General features: G+C 44.8%; 1 protein-coding gene and 1 non-coding gene across 4 annotated transcripts in view; both read right to left on the reverse strand.

Moving 5' to 3' along the window:
* The window catches only part of TMC7 (transmembrane channel like 7), a 72,254-nt gene that overhangs the window by 22,907 nt on the left and 21,485 nt on the right, over nt 1-27,862 (reverse strand). For all 3 annotated transcript variants that reach the window (XM_032144843.2, XM_032144842.2, XM_032144841.2), the window contains exons 3-8: nt 21,264-21,412; nt 16,153-16,320; nt 14,761-14,843; nt 9,070-9,215; nt 3,286-3,433; nt 1,058-1,231 (exon numbers count right to left, since the gene is read on the reverse strand). In XM_032144843.2, coding sequence (XP_032000734.1) covers nt 1,058-1,231; nt 3,286-3,433; nt 9,070-9,215; nt 14,761-14,843; nt 16,153-16,320; nt 21,264-21,412 — 868 coding nt within the window. The remainder of the gene's footprint in view (nt 1-1,057; nt 1,232-3,285; nt 3,434-9,069; nt 9,216-14,760; nt 14,844-16,152; nt 16,321-21,263; nt 21,413-27,862) is intronic.
* On the reverse strand, nt 25,777-25,883 carry LOC116462799 (U6 spliceosomal RNA). The gene has a single exon (XR_004246456.1). It is a non-coding gene; the product is annotated as a U6 spliceosomal RNA (small nuclear RNA).

A 27,862-nucleotide genomic window follows, 5' to 3' on the forward strand; every position in this document is an offset into this window, starting at 1 on the left:
TATCCTAGGGAGGGCAGAGCCAAAACATGAATGGAACCTGGACCCCTGATGATTGATTTCATAAAACAGAGCCACTAGACAAACTTGGAATTTTAAAACCACTGCTATTTAGGAAAACCAAGGCCTTAGTTCATCAATAACAGTCAGGGTTTTATCCAACTATTTTTTATGTCTACTAAGGGCCTAAGTAAAGGTAGAACTAGTGCAGCCTAGTTTTGAATATTGCAAATTCCAGGAGCAGTAAGGATCTCAAACACTACACTTTAGATGCTTTTAAAAATTTCTCTAAGGCTAGGTGTGGTGGCTCACACCTGTAATCCCAGCACTTTGGGAGGCTAAGGTGGGTGGATCTCTTGAGGTCAGGAGTTCGAGACCAGCCTGGCCAACATGGTGAAACCCCATCTCTGTTAAAAATACAAAAATTAGCTGGGTGTGGTGGTGCATCCCTGTAATGCCAGCTACTAGGGAGGCTGAGGCACGAGAATCGCTTGAACCTGGGAGGTGGAGGTCACAGTGAGCTGAGATCACACCACCACACTTCAGCCTGAGTGACAGAGTGAGACTCTGTCTCAACAACAAAAACAAAAAAGTTCTCTTAAAAGTGAAAACTGGGCAGGGCACAGTGGCTCACACTTGTAATCCCAGCACTTTGGGAGGTGGAGGCGGGCAGATCACCTGAGGTCGGAAGTTCAAGACCAGCCTGACCAGCATGGAGAAACCCCATCTCTATTAAAAACACAAAATTAGCCGGGCTTGGTGGCACATGCCTGTAATCCCAGCTACTCAGGAGGCTGAGGCAGGAGAATCATTTGAACCTGGGAGGCAGAGGCTGCAGTGAGTCAAGACAATGCCATTGCACTCCAGCCTGGGCAACAAGAGTGAAACTCCGTCTCAAAAAATAAAAAAAAGTGGAAACTGATCACCTCTGATTTGCAGGTCCTGATCATATCAGCCAAACTTGTATCTCCATATGTAAAACAGAAATGACGATGGTATCTACCTCACAGGTTTTCAGTGCACTAGGCATAATATCCAGCCAGAGTACAAGTTAACTTACCTTTTTCATGTGCTCTTGCGAGAAGACAGTTGCTACATATATTGCATAAAAGCATGCCCCTAAAACAGCCAGAACAATACAGTTCAAAAACAGTCTCAAAGAGTAAATGCGTATTGTCTCTTCCGAGGTCCTTTCTGCTATTTTCTGCCGTATTCTTTCTTCCTCCAGATCTGCCTGAAGATAAAAGAAAATCCATTTGTGAGCAGTGGGATGAAGGGATACTCAGGGATAGAAATTGATTCATCATTCTCTCCCCATCCATCTTTAAGAGTTCTAGCCAGGCGCGGTGGCTCACTCCTGTAACCCTAGCACTGTGGGAGGCCAAGGTAGGAGGATCACTTGAGCCCAGGAGTTCAAGACCAACCCTGGCAACATAGTGAGACCCTATCTCTACAAGAAAACCCAGAAGAATTAGCTGAGTGTGGTGATGAGTGCCTGTAGTCCCCACTACTCAGGAGGCTGACGTGGAAGATTGCTTGAGCCTGGGAGTTCAAGTCTGTGGTGATGTATGATCACGTCACAGTACTCCAGCCTGGATGACACAGTGAAATGCTATCTCAGAAAAAAAAAAAAAAAAAAAAAAAGACATCTTTTAAATATTCATCTCCCCCAAGATACCATCCTAGACTTAGCCCAACTCCTTTTTTTTTTTTTTTTTTTTGAGACAGAGTCTCGCTCTGTTGCCAGGCTGGAGTACAGTGGTCCAATCTCGGCTCACTGCAACCTCTGACTCCCTGGTTCAAGTCATTCTCCTGCCTCAGCCTCCTGAGTAGCTAGGATTACAGGCATGCACTACCATGCCCAGCTAATTTTTGTAATTTTAGTAGAGACGGGGTTTCACCATATTGGCCAGGATGGTCTCAATCTCCTGACCCTGACCTGCCTCGGCCTCCCAAAGTTCTGGATTACAGGCATGAGCCACCACGCCTGGCCTAACCCAACTATTTTTTATGTCTACTAAGGGCCTAAGTAAAGGTAGAACCTCCTATTTAAGACTGCAGTTGGGCTTTGCAATAAATGTGAAAACAGAACTATAAACTATTCATGATATTACTTAAATATAGTATGTGTCATTTCTTCAAACACAATACAGGTGAGGTGTTGTTATTTTTTCTTTTACACAATCTAGTAGTCTCTGCTTTTATTAGGAGAATTTAATCTGTTCGTATTTAGTGTAAGAAAGAATAGATTTGATTTGATTCCTTCCATTTTATTATGCTTTTGATTTATTTGTCCCCTCCTCCTTTTCTTTGATGGGTTTATTAACATGCTATTCTTTACTCCTTTCCGTATTCATTTGGAAACTCTCGTGTACATTTTTTTTTTTTTTCTTTGAGACAGAGTCTCGCTCTGTCACCCAGGCTGGAATGCAGTGGTGCAATCTCAGCTCACTGCAACCTCCGCCTCCCAGGTTCAAGCAATTATCCTGCCTCAGACTCCCGAGTAGCTGAGACTCCAGGCATGTGCCACCATGCCCGGCTAATTTTTTTTATTTTTAGTAGAGATGGTTGGAAACTCTCTTGTACTTTTTTTTTTTTTTTTTGAGATGGAGTCTCGCTCTGTCACCCAGGCTGGAATGCAGTGGCGCAATCTCAGCTCACTGCAACCTCTGCCTCCCAGTTCAAGTGATTCTCTTGCCTCAGACTCCCGAGTAGCTGGGACTACAGGCATGTCCCACCATGCCCGGCTAATTTTTTGTATTTTTAGTAGAGATGGGGTTTCACCATCTCTACTAAGGATCGTCTCGATCTCCTGACCTTGTGATCTGCCTGCCTCAGCCTCCCAAAGTGCTGGGATTATAGGCATAAGCCACCACAGCCGGTCTGTACTTTTTCATATACTCTCCATTCCACACTATTGTCATAACATTCCCTCCTTACTCCCATTTCTCCTGGTATAAGCAGTGTTTATGACAGGTCCTCCTCAGGTGGAAAAATAACAGTGTAAAGTAGCAGGGTATGGGGAAAGACATCACCTCTTTCCAGCCACTGCGTCCCCACCCCACTTCCCAGTCCCAGTTCACCAGTGCTCCTGTTCAGGTCTAGAGTAATCAACCCCAGTAACGTGTTCGCTGTGAAAAGTTCTTGAAAGCTACAGAGGGGTAAGTTGCTAAGCACCAGGGACAACCTGTCCCCCACCCTTGATCCTCTGCAAGCTGAAAACTCAGGCTCCAAAGGCAGGACCTTGCTGGTGAGGACCCCACCGCAGGCAAACCCAGGAGCACTCACTCGGAGCTCGTACCGCAAGCTGCTGTGCTTCAGATCCGCCATGCTGCGGTTAGTGATGCAGAAGTCCCAGCCTGCAAATATCTTGTTGCAGTAGCTCTGAAAGTGCTCCTCACTCCGAATCAGGTTGATTTTGAATCCTTCCACCGACCTGACCCCAAAACACAATTATCCTTCTTATAGAAAGAACAGCAAAAGAGAGTCCCCTGAATTGGCTCTGTCTGAAACTTAAAAAGTTAGACATAGCTGCATTTTCAGCCCATTGTGACATGGTCAGGTTTGGGGCCATTCTAAATATATGTGGCAGCTAACAAGGTGTCTCATTGTTGATCCTTTCCTTTTACCCATCTAATCGCTTCAATCACAGCTAGAATAAAATCCAAATTTTTTTCCCCAACTTTTATTTTAGATTCAGGAGTACATGTGCAGGTTTGTAACCTTGGTAATATTGCATGATGCTGAGATTTGGGGTAGAAATGGTCCCATCATCCAGGTACTGAGCACAGTATCCAATAGTTCTTCAATCCTTGCCTCCCTCTCTCCCTCTCCACTCTAGGAGTCCTCAGTTTCTTTTGTTGCCATCTTTATGCCCATGAGTACCCAATGTTTAGCTCCCACTAATAAGTGAGAACATGCGGTATTTGGTTTTCTGTTCCTGCATTAATTTGCTTTGGATAATGGCCTCTAGCTGCAACTATGTTGCTGCAAAGGACATGATTTCATTCTTTTTTATGGCTGTGTAGTATTCCATGGTGTATGTGTACCACATTTTCTTTATCCAGTCCTCCATTGATGGGCACCTAGGTTGATTCCATTTCTTTGCTATAGTGAATAGCACTGTGATGAATATACAAGTGCATATGTCTTTTTGGTAGAACGATTCATTTTCTTTTAAAATCCAAACTCCTTAATACAGCTTAGATATCCTATATGATCCAGCTCTGCCGTCGTCTCTCCTCCCATGTAACTGTATTTGCTTTCTCTCCTTTCTATAAATACACAAATTCCTGTTCCTGCCTCTGGGACTCTACACTTGGGAATTCCCACTACCATCTCCAAGGATGATGCTCCTCTGACCCTCCCTGTGGCTGGTCTCCTTTCCATCCTTCAGGTTTTGGCTTAGATAACCCCTTTATAATCCCTCATCTCCCCATCTAAGGCTATAACCCTCACTTCAAGTCAGTCCCTTTTATTTATTTATTTACTTATTTATTTTTGAGACAGTCTCACTCTGTTGCCCAGGCTGGAGTGCAGTGGTGCGGTCTCAGCTCACTGCAACCTCCACCTCCCAGGTTCAAGCGATTCTCCTGCCTGAGCCTTCCGAGTAACTGGGATTACAGGCACCTGCCACCATGCCCAGCTAATTTTCTGTATTTTTAGTAGAGACAGGATTTCGCCAGGTTGGCCAGGCTGGTCTCAATCTCCTGACCTCATGATCCGTCTGCCTCGGCCTCCCAAAGCGCTGGGATTACAGGCATGAGCCACCGTGCCCAGCCCAATCCCTTTTATTTAATTAACAGGAATGACACTAAACTGCAATTATTCATCTGTTTACTGCTTGTAACTCCATACTCTAACTAAATTTTAAATTCTTTGAGAGCAGGTACCCTGGCTATCTTGCCACCTTTATATCCATAATGTATGGACTATATACTTTGGTTAACATGCAACTGACGGATAAAGCAATGACTAAATGACTTAAATAGCATATTAACTATTTAGTGAGCACCTGTTTAGGTCAGATATAATTCTCTTGCATATTTTTATTCATTCAAATGCTTTCATGGAAAAAATACACCTGGCGCTTGGTATAAAACACCAGATGCCATACACAGTCCTCTGTAGATGAAACAGGTTATTTTTAGGATTTGCCAGTGAGGCATGAAGACAATAGAAATGGAAGGAATTGTTATGATCAGTCATTCTGTCAAAGGATTACAGCAAAGAATTTATGTCAGAACCACATGGAGTGCTTTCCCCAAATCCAGGTTCCCAAATGGTTTCTTATCTGAGATTTTCAATTCGATAGGTCTCATGTGCGCTCCAGAAATATGCCATGTTATAAAGCTCATGGTGACCCACCCCAGTTGCAAGCCTCTGATTCAGACCATACCTACATTTTATTTTATTTTTTACTTTTTGAGATGGGGTCTCACTCTGTCACCCAGGGTGGAGTGCAGGGGTGTGATCATGGCTCACTACAGCCTCAACCTCCCCAAGTTCAGGTGATCCTCCCACCTCAGCCTCCCGCATAGCTCAAACTACAAGTACACGCTACCACACCTAGCTAATTATTTGTATTTTTTGTAGAAATAGGGTTTTGCCATGTTGCCCAGAGTGGGTCTTGAACTCTTAGCTCAAGTGATCCACCCACCTTGTACTCCCAAAGTGCTAGGATTACAGGTATGAGCCACCGTGCCTGACCCAGACCTACATTTTATAGATGAGAAAACTAAGATCCAGAGGAAGGAAAATTATTTCCCTATATCCAGAGAGTTAGGTGGCAGAACTGGTGCTACTTTGGTGATAATGATGATGATGATGATAACTGTAATTAATAAATGTCTATAAGGTGCTAGGCACAGTGCTGAGGTGTTCATTCACCTGCCTAGTTTGTTAATCCTCCCAACAACCCTTTCAGGTATGCACATTTCACAGATAAAGAAAATGAGGCTCAAAGAGGTGAACTGACATTCCAGCCATGGTCTCTGGCCTACAAAGTCCATACTCTTTGTCACTCTGTGGCACATCCACTTCCTGGGCTACAGCAGGCCTTTCTCCCATTACATCACACCCAGCCCTCCCTCCATGGCCTTCCCCAGAAAGCAATCAAGGCCTTGAGCTTGAATAAGATTCATAGGTAGATTCGCTGTGCAACTAACCTTATTCATTTGGCCGGGCACGGCGGCTCATGCCTGTAATCCCAGCACTTTGGGAGGCCAAGGTGGGTGGATCGCAAGGTCAGGAGTTCGAGACCAGCCTGGCCAATGTAGTGAAACCCCATCTCTACTAAAAATACAAAAATTAAGCCAGTCGTGGTGGTGTGCACCTGTAATCTCAGCTACTTGGGAGGCTGAGGCAGAAGAATTGCTTGAACCCAGAAGGCAGAGGTTGCAGTGAGCCAAGACCACGCCACTGCACTCCAGCCTAGGTGACAGTGCAAGACTCCATCTTGAAAAAAAACAAAAACATGGCCAGGCGCAGTGACTCACACCTGTAATCCTAGCACTTTGGGAGGCCAAGGCAGGCAGATCACAAGGTCAGGAGATGGAGACCATCCTGGCTAACACGGTGAAACCCCGTCTCTACTAAAAATACAAAAAAATTAGACAGGCGTGGTGGCGGGCACCTGTAGTCCCAGCTACTCAGGAGGCTGAGGCAGGAGAATGGCGTGAACCTGGGAGGCGGAGCTTGCAGTGAGCTGAGATCGCGCCACTGCACTCCAACCTCGGTGACAGAGCGAGACTCCGTCTCAAAAAAGAAAAAGAAAAAAGAAAGGAAAAGAAAAGAAAACAAAAACAAAAACAAAAAACCTTACTCATTCTTCAGGGCCCCTTCCAAGGCTTTGGAAGACTCTAGCAATGTGTTCCTATGGTCTTATTTGGGTTTTTTTTTTTTAATCATTTACAAAGCATATTTTCATACTCTTTATCTTAAAGATGGCACTTCCAAATTGTCTAGCCTGTAGGTCCATAAAACTTGGATCTCCCCTGGCACAATCATGGAACCCCAATCAACCAATATTTCTTTACCAAGCATCTCTTTGCCCCTCAAAAGCAGCCTGAGGCTGCTTCTCATTTGTACATAGTACATTTGGGTGGGGGATGGACGCTCACTAGTTCACGTTCATCTCATAGATTCTGACTCAGGATACAAGTGCCCAGTTGGACATTGGGGTTTTCTTTGCAGTGGTGAATCCTGGTCCTTACGGAGGGCCAAATCTATCTGCAGCACCCTAGTCTCTTCTGCACCTGTGATAAGGAGCTTTGCAGCTCCATGGCTTACAACACTGTGCATGCTCTCACGGGGACAATCAAGTAGGCAAGAAAGAGGCCCATCCATGATACTAGGGCAGAGATGGCAACGCCCCTGGTGCAGAGATGGCAAGCTGTCCATCAAAAATTTGTGGTTCACCTTCTATAATACAGTGTCACTGCGGGTAATAGCTGCTCAGCCAGGAACAATGTTTCCCGGCCTCCCTTGCAGTTGGCTATAGTCATGTGACTGAGCTGTAGCCAATGGGATGTGAGTGATGTACACCACTTCCTGGTCTGGCCTATAAATACCATCCACATGGTTCTCCTCCATGCATTTTCCTTTCCCATCCCTCGGCAGAAACTTCGAAGCCACATGCTGAAGATGGCTGAACTTTGGTCAACTTTAGTCCTAGAATACTGTAAGATGAATTCTACCACACTAACCTATGCCCCTACCCAGAACTGTCATGTAAAAGAGAAATACAGGTTTTGCTTTTGTTTTGTTTGTTTGTTTTTGAGGCAGAGTCTGGCTCTGTCGCCCAGGCTGGAATACAGTGGCACGATCTTGGCTCACTGCAACCTCCGCCTCCCAGGTTCAAGTGATTCTCCTGTCTCCGCCTTCCAAGTAGCTGGGACTACAAGTGTGTGCCACCACGCCCAGCTAATAAAAAAGAAATAAAATTTCTATTGTGTTTGGGTCATTGTACCTTTTGTACCTGTTGTTTGTTAAGGAAATTAATACTCTTCTCTTTTCTTGGGAATTGCTCTGTCTCCCTAAACCACTTGTCTCCCACAGGAAAAGCCATGTTGTCATAGGATCCTAGCCCCTGGCCACAGCTGAAGGAGCACAGTGCTGAGCACTTGAACTACCAGCGGCTCATCGCAGACACACTGCTCCCCATGGCCATGGTGGAAGGGTCAGGGCTGGGAACCTGAATGAAGCAGACATAACAAGTCTCTTCTAAGGATTTCTGCACCTGTGACCCAGGAGGTCAAGGCTGATGCAAACTATAAGATGCCCTATTTCCCACCACTTAAGAAAGGCACCACTATACCAAAGAATTGAAGACGAGGGATTCTTGCTTTTGATGTTGTTCCTAAGCCATGGCTCCATCTTTGTCCTTCCTGTAATTTGAGTTTCCTCCCTTCCTTGGATCTGTGAGCCAGTCAATAACCCTCAGGGCTAGGTTTCTCCTACTTACAACCCAGTAGAGACCTAGTTAACATACACCCCGAAGCAAAGGAAGGGGTATGTGTGCAGTGGGGTGGGATTGCCAGATGTGTTCAGTAATGATTGAGTCGAGAACCCCAGGCCAGGCTCACACCTGTAATCCCAGAACTTTCGGAGGCCAGGGTGGGCAGATGACCTGAGGTCAGGAGTTCGAGACCAGCCTGGCCAAACTCTACTAAAAATACAAAAATTAGCTAGGCGTGGTGGCACGTTCCTGTAGTCCTAGCTACCCCCAGGAGGCTGAGGCACAAGAATCACTTGAACCTGGGGGGCAGAGGTTGCAGTGAGCGCCGAGATTCCACTACTGCACTCCAGTCTGGGTGACAGAGAAAGACTCTGTCTGGGAAGAAAAAAAAAAAAAAAAAGAACCTCAGTCTGCTAGTCTGCTACTCCATCCCAAATCCTGACTTCTATTTCTCCCAGGTCTCTTCAGCTGCCAATGTACTCACAAGCCCTTCCCCACAAAACCCACCATTGGACTCCACTCATCCTTTAGGCAATGGCTCCCAGAGCTCCCGTATCTCCAATAGCCTCCAGCCATCAAGGGTAATTCAGAGAGAATGCAAAGGCAGACTTTACCTTTTCACTATCCAAAGAAGGCTCAGGGCCAGGGAGGCGATTGTGCTTAGCAAATACACCAGGGGCAGATCATAGGTGAAGTTCTGAAATTTCAGACCATCAATGGTGTAATGTCCATAAAAGAGGCTAGTTTCCTCCAGGAAACCCTGAAACGAAGCCAAGAGCATGAGGTCAGACTGGTCAGCTCACTGCAGGGAACCAGAAGAGTAGTCCCTGCCTCAAAGAACACAAGTTCCAGTGTCCCCTTTCCTCTCTGTATCCCCAGAGACTGGAACAGCCCCAGAGGCACAGGGAGTACTCAGTGTTTGGTAAATAAAGCACTGATAAAATCCTGGCATTAAAAATGAACAGGTGGGCCGGGCAAGGTGGCTCACGCCTATAATCCCAGCCCTTTGGGAGGCCGAGGCAGGCAGATCACCTGAGGTCAGGAGTTCAAGACCAGCCTGGCCAACATGTTGAAACCCCCGTCTCCACTAAAAATACAAAAAAATTAGCCGGGCCTGGTGTTGCGCGCCTGCAACCCCAGCTACTCAGGAGGCTGAGGCAGGACAATCGCTTGAACCCGGGAGGCGGAGGTTGCAGTGAGCTGAGATCACACCACTACACTCCAGCCTGGGCAATAGAGTAAGGCTCTAGCTCAAAAAAAAAAAAAAAAAAAAATGCACAGGTGGCTGGGCGTGGTGGCTCACACCTGTAATCCCAGCACCTTGGAAGGCCGAGGCAGGAGGATTACTTGAACCCAGGAGCTTGAGACAAGCCTGGGCAACATAGAGAGATCCTTATCTCTACAAATTTTTTTTTTTTTTTAATTAGCTGGGCATAGAGGTGCATGGCTATGGTCTCAGCTGCTCGGGAGGCTGGAGTAAGCCGTGATTGTGCTACTGCACTCTAGACTGGGTAACAGAGCAAGACCCTGTCTCTGAAAGAAAAAAAGCACATATAACAAGCCAAAACTGAAATTAAGCATAAAATTCCATGTGCCATAGAATCAAAAAGAATAAAACATTGTCGGGCGCAGTGGCTCACGCTTGTAATCCCAGCACTTTGGGAGGCCGAGGCGGATGAATCACGAGGTCAGGAGATCGAGACCACGGTGAAACCCCGTCTCTACTAAAAATACAAAAAATTAGCCGGGCGTGGTGGCAGGCGCATGCAGTCCCAGCTACTCGGGAGGCTGAGGCAGGAGAACGGTGTGAACCTGGCAGGCGGATCTTGCAGTGAGCCGAGATCGCGCCACTGCACTCCAGCCTGGGCAACAGAACGAGACTCCATCTCAAAAATAAATAAATAAATAAAATAAAATCTAAAAATTAAAAAAAAAAGTGCAAATCTCGGCCAGGCACGGTGGATCATGCCTGTAATCCCAGAACCTTGGAAGGTCAAGGCAGGTGGATCACGAGCTCAGGAGTTCAAAACCAGCCTGGCCAACACAGTGAAACCCTGTCTCTACTGAAAATACAAAAATTAGCCAGGTGTGGTGGCACGTGCCTGCATTCCCAGCTACTCGGGAGGCTGAGGCAGGAGAATCACTTGAACTCGAGAGGCGGAGGTTGTGGTGAGCCAAGATCACGCCACTGCATTCCAGCCTGGGCAACAGAGCGAGACTCTGTCTCAAAAAAATAATAATAATAATTAAAGAAGCTCTAAAGAAACAGAAAACATCCCATGTTTATGGATCAGAAGATCTATGGCCAAATTCCTCAAAGTGACTTACAGATTCAACATCATCCTTGTTAGAGTCCTAGCTGGCTGCCTTACAGAAAAACTGACAAGCTGATCCTAAAATTCATATGGAATCACAACGCACCAGAAGAAGAGCCAAACAATTTTGAAGAAGAAGAATAGTAAGGCCTGGTGGCTCAGAAAACTCTCTGACTTCTTCTCCTTTTTTTTTCAAATAAAAAAGTAGAGATATGGTCTCACGATGTTGCCCAGGCTGGTCTCCAACTCCTGGGCTCAAACGATCCTCCAGCCTCAGCCTCCCAAAGTGCTGGGATTACAGGTGAGCCACTGTGCCCGGCTGACTGACTTCTTATGGTGGGAATGATTGAACTCCTCAAATGATTTCCTGCCTCCATCCAAGGAGGCAGGAAAACTTCAGGAGAGTGAAGAAGAGAACAGATATAGCAGAAACATTGTAGGTAGGTATTACATAGAGGTTCCCTACAGCATTGCGTATAAAGGAAGGAAATGAGAGGAAATCTGAATGTCCATACAGAGATCAGGCTAGAACACTAAAAATCCATATTATGAAATATCAAGCAAGACCATGTGAGTGCACAGAGAAAGGTCAGCGGTCAAGTAGGCTGTAAACCATGGGGTTAAATATTCAGTGACCTCTGGGGAGGGATATTTTCACTTTTACTCTATAAATTCTGTATTTTTCATGACAACTGTGCATTCTTGTGTATATGTGTGTATGTGTGCCTTCTTAAAACAAATTTATTGAAGCTGAGCATATTTACATGATACAATTGTGCATATTTGTATTTTAAAATTATACAAGACAACCGTGCATTCTTATATTATCTGGGTAATTAAGTCATTTGTTAACTGGAAAAGAAAAAGTAGAAGCAGAAGGCTCCATTCTCCTTTCAACTCTCCCAAAGGCCATAAATACACGTCCAACCAGAAGAAACCTGTTTATACTGCCAAGGGCTGATATCAGGGCTATCACCAACCTCTCCCTCAAAATAATGTAACAATTACAGGGGAAAGGTCTGCTGGGCCTGGAAAATATTTTCTGATTTGATAATGAGCTTGGTTCAATTGTTTTCAAGAAAAATGAGCCCCTGTTTGATCTCTCTGGCCCTCTTTCACTTGTGCCTATTTACATTTAGATTATTAACAATAACATTAAATTAAAATTCAGTTTCCCAGCCACACTAGACATATTTCAAGTGCTCAAGAGTTAGTAGTTCTGGGCCGGGCACAGTGGCTCACACCTGTAATCCCAGCACTTTCAGAGGCTGAGGCAGGCAGATCACTTGAGGTCACGGGTTCGAGACCAGCTTGGCCAACATGATGAAACCCCATCTCTACTAAAAACAAAATTTAGCCGGGTGTCATTGCACATGCCTGTAATCCCAGCTACTCAGGAGGCTGAGGCACAAGAATTGCTTGAAACCAGGGGGCAGAGGTTGCAGTGAGCCAAGGTTGCACCACTGCACCCCAGCCTTGGTGACAGAGTGAGACTCTATGTTTAAAAAAAAAAAAAAAAGGTCAGGCGCGGTGGCTCACGGCTGTAATTCCAGCACTTTGGGAGGCCAAGGTGGGTGGATCACCTGAGGTCAGGAGTTCGAGACCAGCCTGGCCAACATGGTGAAACCCTGTCTCCACTAAAAATACAAAAATTAGCTGGGTATGATGGCGGGCACCTGTAACCCCAGCTACTTGGGAGGCTGAGGCAGGAGAATCGCTTGAACCCCGGGGGCAGAGGTTGCAGTGGGCCGAGATCACCCCAATGCACTCCAGCCTGGGCGACAGAACGAGAGACTCTGTCTCCAAAAACAAACAAACAAAAAACAGTTAGTGGTTCCACTGTTATACAGCACAGGTCCACATTCTCCAGATCATTGCAGAAAGTTCTCTTTCAGACAGACTGTTATCATGCTTACTTTATTGAACATCTATAATCAAGCACAGCTAACTCTCCTATAAAATTTTTCCTATCAGGGAGAAGGTTACAGCATGTGAAGAAACTTTTTTTTTCCACAAACAGAAACTTTTCCTGTGGGATGTAATCTAAAGAAATAGGGTTAATAGCGGCTCTGGGATTTGATCCTAACTTTGCTTTCTTTTTTTTTTTTTTGAGACGGAGTCTTGCTGTCACCCAGGCAGGAGTGCAGTGGCGCGATCTCAGCTCACTGCAAGCTCCGCCTCCCGGGTTCACGCCATTCTCCTGCCTCAGCCTCCTGAGTAGCTGGGACTATAGGCACCCGCCACCATGCCCGGCTAATTCTTTGTATTTTTAGTAGAGATGGGGTTTCACCGTGTTAGCCAAAATCTCATTGCTTTTATGGTAGCTCTAAAAGGTTTGTATTGTCACCTTCTAAAAAATTATTTTGGCCAGGCACAGTGGCTCACACCTGTAACCCCAACACTTTGAGAGGCTGAGGCAGGAGGCTTCATTGAGGCCAGGAGTTTGAAACCAGCCTGGGCAACATAGTGAGACCTCACATCTCTAGAAAGAAAATTAAAAATTAGCCAAGTGTAGTGCACGCCTGTAGTCCTAGCTACTTGGGAAAATCGTTTAAGCCCAGGAGTTTGAGATTATAGTGAGCTATGATTGTGCCACTACACTCTAACCTGGGCAACAGAGCATGATCCTATCTCTAAAAAAATCAACAGTGCCAAGTTTGAGAAACCCTAGTCTAAAGGGCAAAGATGGCCACTTTTCATAGCTGCAATCTTATTTGCTGAAAAAAGTGAAATAAAAAAATGAAAAACCACAAAATCTGTTTTTTAAGATGGGGTCTTGCTCTGTTGCCCAGGCTGAAGTGTAGTGGTGCAGTCTTGGCTCACTGCAGCCTCAATCTTCTGGGCTCAAGTGATTCCCCTACCTCTGCCTCCAGAGTAGCTGGGACTACAGGTGCACACCTCCACCCCCAGCTAATTATGTTTATTTTGTATAGAGATATGTTGCCCAGGCTGGTTTCAAACTCCTGGCCTCAAGCAATCCTCCTGCCTCGGCCTCTCAAAGTGTTGGGGTTACAGGTGTGAGCCACTGCACCTGGCCAAAATCATTTTTTTAGAAGGCGATAATAAAAACCTTTTACAACTACCATAAAAGCAAAGAGATTAATTCCATTTTAGAGTTGGGGTGGTGGTGGGGGATGTTAACCTGTGATTGACTTATAAGGGATCTCAGAGAATCTTCATATGCCCACGTACATGATATGCAGGTATATGTGCATATCATCTGAAAGTGTGAGGTTGTGCATCGCACATGTCCCTGTGTGTAATTTCTGGAAAGAAGAGCTACATCTTTCATCCACCCAGTCTGGGACTCCAAAATGTTGGGGTTTATCAGTGTCAGAGAAATTGTAAACATTCTATCTGGGTTCATTTTCACTGAAGCTTCTTTCTGTGGGGGACCTCGGTATTTTGTTGCAGATCAATACCAAGGTTGAAGGACTAGAGGCTGGTACGGTGGCTCACGCCTGTAATCCCAGTACTTTGAGAGGCCAAGGAGCGTGGACCATCTGAGGTCAGGAGTTCCAGACCAGCCTGGCCAACATGGTGAAACCCCGTCTCTACTAAAAATACAAAAATTAGCTGGGCATGGTGGCACACACGTGTAATTCCAGCTACTCGAGAGGCTGAGGCAGGAGAATCACTTGAACCCGGGAAGCGGAGATTGCAGTGAGCCGAGATTGCACCACTGCACTCCAGCCTGAGCAACAGAGGGAGACTCCATCTCAAAAAAATAATAGTAATAAATAAAAAGAAAGGACTAGAAAAAGGCCAATGGCTGAAAGTGGCAAAGCATATTTCCTGACATTCTAGCAGGCGATGGTGAACATTGTTCTTTCTGATGAGGTAACTGCAAATCCTGTTTCATTTACTGGTACATATGTCAACCAACACTTGTGTTTGGCTCTCACTGCAGAAATTTGGGAAACTGATCTTTAAATCAATCAATTTTTAGTAGATTGAGGAGCTAAACAAAATATTATGTTAAATACTCACAGTGCCAGAAAGCAAGTCTATGATATAACTGTAAAAGTAAATGAGTCCAGAACTGCTTACTGGATAGACTGTACATTGTATATCTGTAAAAAACAAAAACCAGAATGTCAGTGGAAACAGTTTTACAGTCTCTATAACCTGCCTGTTTCTTTTGTTTGTTTGTTTGTTTGTTTGTTTTGAGAAGGAGTCTTCCACAGTTGCCCAGGCTAGAGTGCAATGGCGTGATCTTGGCTCACTGAAGCCTCCACCTCCTGGGTTCGAGCAATCCTCCTGCCTCAATCTCCCAAGTAGCTGCGATCAGAGGCATTCACCACCACGCCTGTCTCATTTTTGTATTTTTAGTAGAGACGGGGTTTCACCATGTTGGCCAGGCTGGTCTTGAACTCCTGACCTCAGGTGATCCGCCCACCTCAGCCTCCCAAAGTGCTGAGATTACAGGCGTGAGCCACCACACCCAGCCATAGCCTGCCTGTTTTTCACAATTTATGTGTATAAGTCATGCATGCCTTAACAAGGAGGATACAGTCTGATAAATATGTCCTTAGGCACTTTCATCATGCGAACTTCACGGAGTGTACTTACACAAACCTAGATGGGATGGCCTACTACACACCTAGGCTGTATGGTATGGCCTATTGCTCCTAGGTTACAAACCTGGACAGCACATTACTGCACTGAACACTGTAGGTAACTGCAACACAATGTTAAGTATTTGTGTATCTAAACATATCTAAACAAAGAAAAAGCACAGTAAAAATCCAGTATTATAATCTTAGGGGACCACCATTGCATATGTGGTCCATTGTTAATTGAAACATTGACATGGGGTACATGACTGTATATGTATATTACATTTAGAAATGTCATATATATTTGCATATTTGCACATAGATATGTTTGTGTATTTGTGATTTGCCATTTTCAGTCCAAACCCCAATGTGTCCAATACAGTAACATTTCTTTCTCCTTCTACTTCTCGGTTTCCTTCGCTATTCTCCCCACACATCTGGGGATATGTCTTTTTTATATATTTTGTATGTAAGTCCGCATGTAGAGCTTGTTTTTTGCTTGTATGTGTGACTATCAATGCTCCAGATAGAGGCTGCTCCATCAGCTTGGGCTCCAGAGTGCACAGTGGACATGGACTGTGTGAGAAATGAACCTTTGTGGTTATTTCTCACTTACAGTCTCATACTGTTATGCTGTCATGCCTGCATGCTGTTATTCCATAGCAGTGTGAGCATTATGGGGTCACTTGTTTCTGCAGCATAACCTAGACCATCCAGTCGCCCAAGAATTAGAATAAAGATTCTTAGCAAAGGAAGCATTGTAGTAGCAAGGTACATGGTGAAAAACAAACACACTTCATAGTAAACCAGGCCTGACACTCACCCGTGTCTTTGAAAGGAATAAGCACGAAGCTGCTGTTGGTGATCTTGTATTTCGTGAGTAAGACTGGGAGCAAAACCAGCATAAAGATGATCAGAAATATCACCAAATTCAGCAACACCAGGAATCTCAAGAAGGAGAAATAGGACTGAATCCCAGTGCCAAATTTCCCTGGAAAAAACAAACCCGGACATCATTGACCAGGGGTACTGACACACTACATATCATAGATTCAATCAGCCACAGAAGCTGAAGCTGGAGGAATCAGTAGCTGGAAGAAGGAAGAAACATTTTATTTTTTTTTAATTGTTAGCTTTAAGACTAGATCTTCCAGTGTTTTAACTTTTCATCTGTAGATCTACAATTAATCTTGAATTAATCACTTGAGAATGGTATGAGGGAGGGCTCAGTATTTATCTCTTCCTTATATGAATTTCTAGTTGATTCAGCACCACTTATTGGCTGTCTTTTTTGGAAATAATCACCTGACCATATATGTATGAATCTGTTTCTGAACTCTATCCTGTTCCATGAGTCTACATGTCTATCTTTACACCAATGCTAGACTGTCTTAATTACTGCAGATTTGTAAGACTTGATATATGGTATCTTTCAGCTTTGTTACTCCTCAAGATTGTCTTAGATATCTTTGGTCTTTTGCATTTATATACAAACGTTAGAATTAGTGTTTTAATTTTCACACACTCAATCCGCTAAGATTCTGATTGGGATTACATAAAATATATAGCTCAATTTGAGGAGAAGTGACATATTTATAATATTAAGTCTTCTGATCTATGAACATGGTATATTTAGGTCTTCCTTAGTTTTTCTCAATAATACTTTATAGTTTTCTGTGTATAATTATTGCATATGATTCTTTAGATATATTCCTAGATATCTAACTTTTTTTTTTTTTTTTTTTGACACCAAGTCTCACTCTGTTGCCCAGGGTGGAATGCAATGGCGTGATCTCAGCTCACTGCAACCTCTGCCTCCTGGGTTCAAGGAATTCTCACGTCTCAGTCTCCCAAGTAGCTGGGACTATATGCATGAGCCACCACGCCCGGCTAATTTTTATGTTTTTATTAGAGACGGGGTTTCACTATGTTGGCCAAGCTGGTCTCGAACTCCTGACCTCACGTGATCCACCTGCCTCAGCCTCCCAAAGTGCTGGAATTATAGGCGTGAGCCACCATGCCTGGCCCTGACATTTTTGATATTACGGTAAATTGTATCATTTAAAAATTTTCAGTTTCTAAATGTTCGTTGTTGGTATATGGAAATACAATTCATTTTATATAGAGACATTTTAACTTAACAATAAACCTTGTTACATTAACATTAATTTTAATAGTTGTCTTTTTAATTATCTACATGCATATCATTGTCATCTGCCAAAAAAATGACATTTTATTTCTTCCTTTCCAATTATTATCCTTCCCCCCACCCATCCTACTACATTGGCTAGAACTTCCAGGATGATTTTGAACAGAATCTGTGATAATTGGCACCTTTTTCTCATTCTCGATCTCAGGGAAAAAGCTTTTAATATTTCATCATTAAGTATGTTGTTTGCTGTATAATGTTTATAGGTTTTTAAAATCAAAATTAAGAAAGGTCTTATGTATTTCTTATTTGCTAAAAATGAGAACTGAAGTTTATCAATGCTTTTTCTGCATCTGTTGGGATGATCATATAATTTTTTTCTTTTATTCTGTTTTGTGGTAAATTACATTGATTGATTTGCAAATAGAAAACCAAGCTTCTGCTAGATAACGATTAAATTGCTGAGGATAGAAAGCATTCTGAAGAGCAGGGATGGCTTCTTGTTCTTGGTAGGAGCAAAGAACTTATTACTGGAGACCGAAGATATAAGATACCCACAGTTTTTTGCCACTCTCTAATACTTAGCAATCTGCCAGAGGCAAGAAATTTAATTATCACACCTGCACTTCATGTCAGATGAGCACCTACCCAGCCAAGAAATCACAGGGATAGAATAACCGCAGAGAAAATCAAAATCCCGGTTCCCAGGGAGAATCTACCCTCTACCACACAAGCCACTTTCTGAACGAAAATCTCCAGAAAGCCCACCACTTCACAAGAGAGGGAGCTAGACACAGTGGCTAAAACCTTGGACTCTACGTCTTGAATGCCTGGGTTCAAACCCTGGTTCTGCCTCACCCTGCTGAGTGAACCTGGACAAGATCTCAAACTCTCTGAGCCATGCAAATGACAAGTACCTAAATGAAAGTTTCCTTTGAAGATTAACTGAGGTAATGAGTAAAGTGCTTAACACAATGCCTGGTTCATAGTAAATGCTCAACAACAATTAGCTTTTATTATTTTGCTCCAAACATAATGTTACACTTAAATCTCAAGAGAAAAAGTATGAGTGCATGGTTGAAGTCTTAAATGAGCCAAGAAGCCTTTTAGAAATATGTTATATTCTCCAAATAAAACAACAATAAAAAGGTAGTTCATTGGATAGATTGCCAATTGTATTTTATAGGTCTTAAAATAGTAAAAATGGAGACAATCATTTCCTTTATTTATCCTACTACATTCCTTACAAACCTCACAAAGTTTCCATTTTAGCAGTTTTGGGGAGATGTTTGAAAAATGTTTGCTGTAAAATAGATAATCCTGCCAGGCGTGGTGGCTCATGCCTGTAATCTCAGCACTTTGGGAGGCCAAGGCAGGCAGATCACCTGAGGTCAGGAATTCAAGACCAGCCTGTCCAACATGGTGAAACCCTGTCTCTACTAAAAATACAAAAATTAGCTGGCCTGGTGGCACATGCCTATAGTCTCAGCTACTTGGGAGGCTGAAGCAGGAGAATCACTTGAACCTGGGAGGCGGAGGTTGCAGTGCACTCCAGCCTGGGCAACAAGAGCGAAACTTCATCTCAAAAAATAAAATAAAATAGATAATCAAAAAAATGTTTAATGTTTCTAATTTTATATTTTGTTTTTTTTTTATTTTCATTTTTATTTTTAGATTAAATAGAGACAGGATCTTACTGTGTCACCCAGGCTGGTCGCAAACTCCTGAGCTCAAGTGATCCTCTTGCCTCAGCCTCCCAAAGTGCTAGGATTATAGCAGGCATGAGCCACTATGCCTGGCTAATTTTGTATTGGCATAACTTCCAATTTTTGCATACTTGCTATGGACCAAATTGTGTCCCCACCCTTAAATTCATATGGTGAAGCCCTAACCCCCAGTGTCATAGTATTTGGAGATGGGCCTTTGGCAGGTGATTAGGTTTCAATGAGGTCTTGAGAGTGGGGCCCCATGATGGGATTAGTGTCCTTACAAAAAGAGACACTGGACCGTTTGCACTCTTTCTCAGAGCACACTCAAAGCACAGGTTACGTGAACACAGCAAGAAGGCCTGTTCAAGCCTCCAAAACTATGAGAAAAAAAGTTCCTGTTTTTTAAGCCATCCAGTCTGCGGTATTTTGTTACGGCAGCCCAAGCCAACTAATAACAATATTTTAATCCCAAATTCTCACCATTATAGGAAAGTAGGGGTTCACAGTATTTTCAGGGCCATGGGAACTCTTTGCAGTTTGGTAAAAGTGATGAACCTCGACTCAAGATAATAAGGCTTTCTGTTTATCTATTTATGTTTTTGTTTTGAGACAGGGTCTAGCTCTGTTGCCCAGGCTGGAGTGCAATAGCACAATCATAGCTTACTGCAGCCTCAAACTCCTGGGCTCAGGTGATCCTCCTGCCTAAGCTTCCCCAGAAGCTGGGACTATGGGCATATAGCACCACATCCAGCTAATTTTTAAAACTTTTTTTGGAGCCGGGCGCGGTGGCTCACGCCTATAATCCCAGCACTTTGGGAGGCCAAGAAGGGCGGATCACGAGGTCAAGAGATCGAGACCATCCTGGCTAACACGGTGAAACCCCGTCTCTACTAAAAATACAAAAAATTAGCCGGGCGAGGTGGCGGGCGCCTGTAGTCCCAGCTACTCGGGAGGCTGAGTCAGGAGCCTGGCGTGAACCTGGGGGGCGGAGCCTGCAGTGAGCCGAGATCGCGCCACTGCACTCCAGCCTGGGCGACAGAGCAAGACTCAGTCTCAAAAAAAAAAAAAAAAAAACACTTTTTTTTGTAGAGGCAAGGTCTTACTTTGTTACCCAGGCTGGTCTCAAACTCCTGGGCTCAGATGATCTTCCTGCCTCAGTCTCCCAAAATGCTAGGATTAGGCATGAACCACCGCCTGGCTGGGATAATGTTTTTAATAATATGATAACTGTATGTCTGTTTTTATTTTGTGCATTGAAATTAAAAGCATAACATTTTTAAAATAATATATTAATGCATAATATTTTAATGCATGAAATAGTTTACTAATATTAAAATATTATAATTTAATATTATTTTTACATAATACTATTTTATGCATTTAATTTAAATGCATAACATAAAAACAGATATACAGTTATCATATTATTTAAAAAATATGTGTGATAGAATGATCTATGTGAGCATCAGTGAGCACCTTTACTGGCACTTCTTTTGAGACAGAGTCTCACTCTGTTACCCAGGCTGGAGTGCAATAGTGCGGTCTCGGCTCACTGCAACGTCCACCTCCCGAATTCAAGTGATTCTCATGCCTCAGCCTCCCAAATACCTGGGATTACAGGCATGCACTACCATGCCCAGAGAATTTTTTGTAGTTTAGTAGAGATGGGATTTCACCATGTTGTCCAGGCTGGTCTCGAATTCCTGAACTCATGATTCACCCACCTTGGCCTCCCAAAGTGCTGGGATTACAGGAGTGAACCACTGTGCCTGGTCTTCACCAGCACATTAAATAACAAGATCTAGTGGCAAGTCTAATAACGACTAAAATTTCCAAGTATTCATGGGCATTAACGGTATTCCAAGATAAATACAACAACTGAAAGGGACAGGAAAATATTCACGATTTTTTCCTGGTGACAAAGACACAGGTTCTGCTAAACCTTGTTGTGGTTTGTTGCTCACATTTATCATGGAAAGAAATGCTCAGTTTCAGCTAGTGGAAACAAAGCTGTACTTGCTCCCCAGACACAGAGACTTCTGCGGAGGAGCCTGCAGAGAGGCCAGGGCGGTGTACCTTCTATGCTGCGAATGTCCTCCCGCCACAGCTCCAGGTGGGTCGTCATCTCTCGAGCCTTCTCTAGGAACCTCTTCCAAGACTTGCTGCTATACCGCTTCCACTGGTCCCATTCGGAGAGATACTTCATTTGTGTCTCCTGAATGTCCCTGCATGGAAAACATGATCATGACAATGACAACAACAGCAGCATCAAGACTCAGCATCCCAGCCTGGCACGGTGGCTCACGCCTGTAATCCCAGCACTCTGGGAGGCCGAGGCAGGTGGATCACCTGAGGTCAGGAGTTCAAGACCAGCCTGGCCAACATGGTGAAACGCCATCTCGGCCGGGCGCGGTGGCTCACGCCTGTAATCCCAACACTTTGGGAGGCCGAGGCGGGCGGATCACGAGGTCAGGAGATCGAGACCATCCTGACTAACACGGTGAAACCCCGCCTCTACTACAAAAAAAAAGAAAAAAGAAAAAAAAGAAAGAAAAAAGGAAACGCCATCTCTACTAAAAATACAAAATTAGCCAGGCGTGGTGGCGGGCACCTGTAATCCCAGCTACTCCACGAGGCTGAGGCAGGAGAATCGCTTGAAGCTGGGAGGCGGAGGTTGCAGTGAGCCGAGTGCCATTGCACTCCAGCCTGGGCAACAAGAGTGAAAAGTCATCTCAAAAAAAAAAAAAAGAAAGAAAGAAAAAAGAAAAGAAAGACTCAGCATCTCATAAAACCCCAGCTGAAAGGACAGAGAAATATGTGAGCTCTCATACATTGCTGCAAGGAATATAAAATGCTGCCACCGCTATGGAAAAAAGTTTGGCAGTCCATCAAAATGTCAAACAGAATAACCATGTGCCATGCAGTTCCACTCCTAGGTACATACAAATAATTGAAAACAGGGCTCTCAAACAAAAACTTGTCATGAGGCTGGGCGCGGTGACTCATGCCTGTAATCCAAGCACTTTGGGAGGCTGAGGCGGTGGATCACCTGAGGTCAGGAATTCGAGACCAGCCTGACCAACATAGTGAAACTCCATCTCTACTAAAAATACAAATTAGCCAGGCATGGTGGTGGGCGTCTGTAATCACAGCTACTTGGGAGGCCAAGGCAGAAGAATTTCTTGAACCCGGGGGGCGCAGGTTGCAGTGAGCCAAGATCCTGCCACTGCACTACGTTAGCCAGTCTGGGCAACAAGAGCAAAACTCGGTCTCAAAAATAAAAAAAAACTTGTGTTGAGTGTTCGTAGCAGCATTATTGCTAATAATGAAAAGGTAGAAACAATCCAAATGTCCACTGACGGATAAGTGGATTATTTAAAATGTGGTCTATCCACACAATAGAATATTATTCAGCCTTAAAAAGGAATGACGGTCCAGGCACAGTGGCTCATGCCTGTAATCTCAGCACTTTGGGAGGCTGAGGCAGGAGGATTGCTTGAGCCTGGGGTCAGGCTGCAGTGAGCTGAGATTTCACCACTGCACTCCAGCCTGGGAGACAGAGCAAGGCCCTGTGTCAAAAAAAAAAAAAGGAGGCCAGGTGCAGTGGCTCACACTTGTAATCTCAGCACTTTGGGAGGCCGAGGCAGGCAGATCACATGAAGCCAAAAGTTCAAGACCAGCCTGACCAACATGGCGAAACCCCATCTCTATGAAAATACCAAAATTAGGTGGGCATGGTGGCAGACACCTGTAATCCGAGCTACTAGGGAGGCTGAGGCAGGAGAATCACTTGAACCCAGAAGGCAGAGGTTGCAGTGAGCTGAGATGTTGCCATTGCACTCCAGCCTGGGTGACAGAGCGAGACTCCATATCAAAAAATAATAATAATAATTAAATAAAAATAATAAAAATAAAAGCCAAAATAAAAACAATATTTTGTGACACATGAAATTCAAATTTCAGTGTCCATAAATATTCCTAGAACACAGCCATGCCAATTCATTTATGAACCGTCTGCAACAGCAGAACTGAGTAGTTGCAACAGAGACTGCACGGCCCACAAAGCTGATCCTGAGTCTAGAGGGAAGGCAGACACGCTGACATCCAACAACGACAGCTCCCTGGGAGAAGTGCTACAAAAGGGGATGTGGTCAGAGCTCTGGAAACCTGGCGGAGGCGCCCCAAGTCCAAGTTGGTGTTGGAGCAGGGAGTAAGGAGAGCAGGGGAAAGAGAAGGTGCTGGGGCCTGAAGGTGAGAGGGGAAACGTGAGGAATTTGCCAGCCATCCATGGCACATGGCACATGCCTCCACCCTCCCACCAGTCTGTCCTCCTCCATCAGACAGGGAGCTCCTATTAAAGAAAAGGACTTGAACCTTCCATCCAAACAAGCTTCCTAGTGCTGTGCATTGGGTTCCTTATCTGTAAGTTGGAGTTAGTAAAGTACCCACCCTTAGATCAGTGGTTCTCAAGTGGGGGCGATTTTGCACACCCCCCAAGGAACATCAGGCAATGGTTTGATTGTCACAACTTGGGGCAGGGGGACATGCTTCTGGCGTCTAGTGGGTAGAGGCCAGGGATGCTGCTAAACATCCTCCAATCCACAGACAGCCCTCCACAACAGAGAACTATCTGGCCCCAAATGTCAATAAGCAAGAGTGCAGCCGGGTGTGGTGGCTCACACCTGTAATCCCAGCACTTTGGGAGGCCGAGGCAGGCGGATCACAAGGTCAAAAGATCAAGACCATCCTGGCTAACACAGTGAAACCCCATCTCTACTAAAAAAAAAAAAAAAAAATACAAAAAAATTAGCCGGGCGCAGTGGCGGGCACCTGTAGTCCCAGCTACTTGGGAGGCTGAGGCAGGAGAATGGCGTGAACCTGGGAGGCAAAGCTTGCAGTGACCCAAGATGGTGCCAGTGCACTCCAGCCTGGGCAACAGAGCGAGACTCCGTCTCAAAAAAATTAAAAAAAAAAAGCAAGAGTGCTAAGGTTAAAAAAACCCCCCCCCTCGGCTGGGTGCAGTGGCTCATGCTTGTAATCCCAGCACTTTGGGAGGCCAAGGCAGATGGATCACCTGAGGCTAGGAATTCCAGACGAGCCTGGCCAACATGGTGAAACCCCATCTCTAAGAAAAATACAAAAAATTAGCCAGGCATGGTGGCAGGCGCCTGTAGTCCCAGCTACTCAGGAGGCTGAGGTGGGACAAGCGCTGGAACCCGCGAGGCGGAGGTTGCAGTGAGGCGAGATGGCGCCACTGCATTCCAGCCTGGGTGACAGAGTGAGACTCCGTCTCAAAAAAAATAAATAAAATAGGCCAGACGTGGTGGCTCATGCCTGTAATCCCAGCACTTTGGGAGGCCGAGGCAGGCAGATCACCTGAGGTCAGGAGTTCGAGAACAGCCTGGCCAACATGGAGAAACTCTGTCTCTACTAAAATACAAAATTAGCCAGGCGTGGTGACGCATACCTGTAATCCCAGCTACTCGGGAGGCTGAGGCAGGAGAATCGCTTGAACCCAGGAGGCAGGGGTTGCAGTGAGCCGAGATCACACCATTAAACTCTAGCCTGGGCAACAAGAGCGAAACTCCGTCTAAAAATAAATAAATAAAATAATAATAATAATTTGAAAACCTTGCCTCAGAGGGTAGAGTAGGGATTAAAGGAAATAAAGATCTTAGAATAACAACTATTAGCAATTAGAATTATCCTTCCTGGCCCGGTGCGGTGGCTAAGCCTGTAATCCCAGCACTTTGGGAGGCCGAGGCAGGCGGATCACCTGAGGTCAGGAATTTGAAACCAGCCTGACCAACATGGTGAAACCCTGTCTCTACTAAAAATTACAAAATTAGCCAGGCGTGCTGGCGGGTGCCTGTAATCCCAGCTATTCAGGAGGCTGAGGCAGGAGAATTGCTTGAACCTGGGGCAGGGAAGTTTCAGTGAGCTGAGATCGTGCCATTGTACTCCAGCCTGGGCGACAGAGCAAGACTCCGTCTCACAAAAAAAAAGAATGATCTTTCCTGTGTCCTTTTCTTTGCCACTTTCTTTGTTTTTTTTTTTTTTTTTTTAGACGGAGTCTCGCTTTGTCGCCCAGGCTGGAGTGCAGTGGCACGATCTCGGCTCACTACAACCTCCGCCTCCTGGGTTCAAGCGATTCTCCTGCCTCAGCCTCACGAGTAGCTGGGATAACAGGTGCCTGCCACCACGCCTGGCTAATTTTTCTATTTTTAGTAGAGATGAGGTTTCACCATGTTGGCCAGGCTGTTCTCGAACTCCTGACCTCAGGTGATCCACCCGCCTTGGCCTCTCAAAATGCTGAGATTACAGGCGTGAGCCACTGCACCCAGCCTTCTTTGCCACTTTCTAGGGATTCACTGGTAAACCAGATAGACATGGTTCCTGCTCTCATGAGTCTGTTAGTTTCATTTTTCCAGTGAGCCTGGAAGTCCCTTGATGGAAGAAAATATGTCTCTCTCTCAGGTGTGGCAGAGTTTGGTATAGAGCAGTAGTAGTTTATAAGAATTCAAAATCTGTGAATCTGAAAGAGTGGGAAATAAAATACATTATTTATTTATTTGATTTTTAAATAAATTTATATATGGAATGCTTCATGAATTTGTGTGTCATTCTTGCTCAAAGGCCATGCTAATTTTCTCTGTATCACTCCAATTTTAGTATATGTGCTGCCAAAGGGAGCACTAAAATATTTTTGTTTGTTTGTTTGTTTTTGAGACAACGTCTCGCGTTGTCACTCAGACTGAAGTGCAGTGGCGCCATCTTGGCTTGCTGTAGCCTCAACCTCCGGGCTCAGGTGATCCTCCCTGAGTAGCTGAGACTACAGGAGTGCACCACCATGCCCAGCTAAATTTTGTAATTTTAGTAGAAACAGGGTTTCACCACATTGCCCAGGCTGGTCATAAACTCCTGAGCTCAAGCGATCCACCTGCTTCAGCCTCCCAAATTGCTGGGACTACAGGTATGAGCCATTGTGCCAGCTAAAATACATTTACAAAGTCTCAATATTTTTTGAGAATACAAGACCAACCAAATTAAAAATAAAACCAAAGATAACGTATTGTCAAACCTCCAAGGCACAGTGTATCATCCAATGTGTTATTTTGTTTTGCTATTTTTTTCATAGAGACAGGATGTTACTCTGTCACCCAGGCTGGAGGGTAGTGGCACAATCATAGCTCACTGCAGCCCTCCTAGTCCTGGGCTTGAGTGATACACCTGCCTCAACCTTCTGAGTAGCTGGGCCTATAGGCACACATCACCACACTCAGCTAATTTTTCTATTATTATTTTATTTATTTATTTATTTATTTATTTTGCAAAGACAGGGTCTTGCTTTGCTGCCCAGGCTGGTCTGGAACTCCTGGTCTCAAGCAATCCTCCTGCCTCAGCCTCTCAAAGTGCTGTGATTACAGGCACGAGCCACTTTGCCCAACCCTTCTAATGCATTTATGCTACTGACCCTGTGGGGGGGAGTAATTCGAGAGTTAAGCAGAAATAACCACCTCTGTCATTAACCAGGTCAATGGGAAAATTATGTTTTAAATTCTTCAAGAATGGGGGAGATGGCAAGCTACCACCCAAATCCATTCTCCCCTTCTCTGGCACTAGCTGGAGACACTTCCCAGCCTCCCTGGCAGTTAGGTATGACCATGTGGCTAAATTCTCTCCGGTAGAAATGTAAAGAAAAGCGATATGTGCACCTTTCAGACTTGGCCCTTAACCCACTCCCAAAACTCCCGATTACTCAATGAATGTGTGAATGCCTCATGGCCATGTGACTTTATAAACAGCTCTTTCCATTAGCGGGAGGAATCTCTTCCCACCCATTGAATCTGGACTGTGATCTGGTTAGACCACAGACTGCAGTAGGAGGGAAGCTGAGCTGGTTCTAAGCCTAGTCTCAGGAGGTTTCGCAGGCTTCTGATCCTCTCTTGGGCTGCAGCTGTTGCCATGCAAACAAACCCGAGCTATCCTGATGATACCATGTGATCATCCCAGCTGAAGCCACCCCAGACCAGCTTACAGCCAGCTGATCCCCAACCTGGATCAGCAGAGCCATCTCCCCAACCACAGCCGACTATGGATAAAGATTCAGCCCAACTGAAACTAGAAGGATTTGTCCAGCTGACTGGTAGACTTGAGAAACTATTGTTTTAGGCTACTCAGTTGTGGGGTGATTTATTCTGCGTAGCTAACTAGTATACCCATACTCCAAACTCTTTCTTTTTGTACTGCTTGGTTGCAGACAAAAATGAGGTTTTAGGGGTATGCAGAGCCACAAGATGGAAAGAGCCTGGGCCCCTGAATGGCTGCAAAGTCCCCCACTGACCTGAACCTAGTACTTTATGCTAGCAAGAAATAAACTTCTGCCATGCACGGTGGCTCATGCCTGTAATCCCAGCACTTTGGGAGGCCGAGGCGGGCGGATCACCTGAGGTCAGGAGTTCCAGACCAGCGTGGCCAACATGGCGAAACCCCGTCTCTACTAAAAACACAAAATTAGCTGGGCACGGTGGCACATGTCTGTAATCCCAGCTACTCGGGAGACTGAGGCAGAAGAATGGCTTGAACCTGGGAGGCAGAGGTTGCGGTGAGCCAAGATCGTGCCACTGCACTCCAGCCTGGGCAGCAAGAGCGAGACTCCGTCTCAAAAAAAAAAA

Source organism: Hylobates moloch, unplaced genomic scaffold (genome assembly GCF_009828535.3).
Source record: "Hylobates moloch isolate HMO894 unplaced genomic scaffold, HMol_V3 SCAFFOLD_23, whole genome shotgun sequence".
Classification (NCBI taxonomy): Eukaryota; Metazoa; Chordata; class Mammalia; order Primates; family Hylobatidae; genus Hylobates; species Hylobates moloch.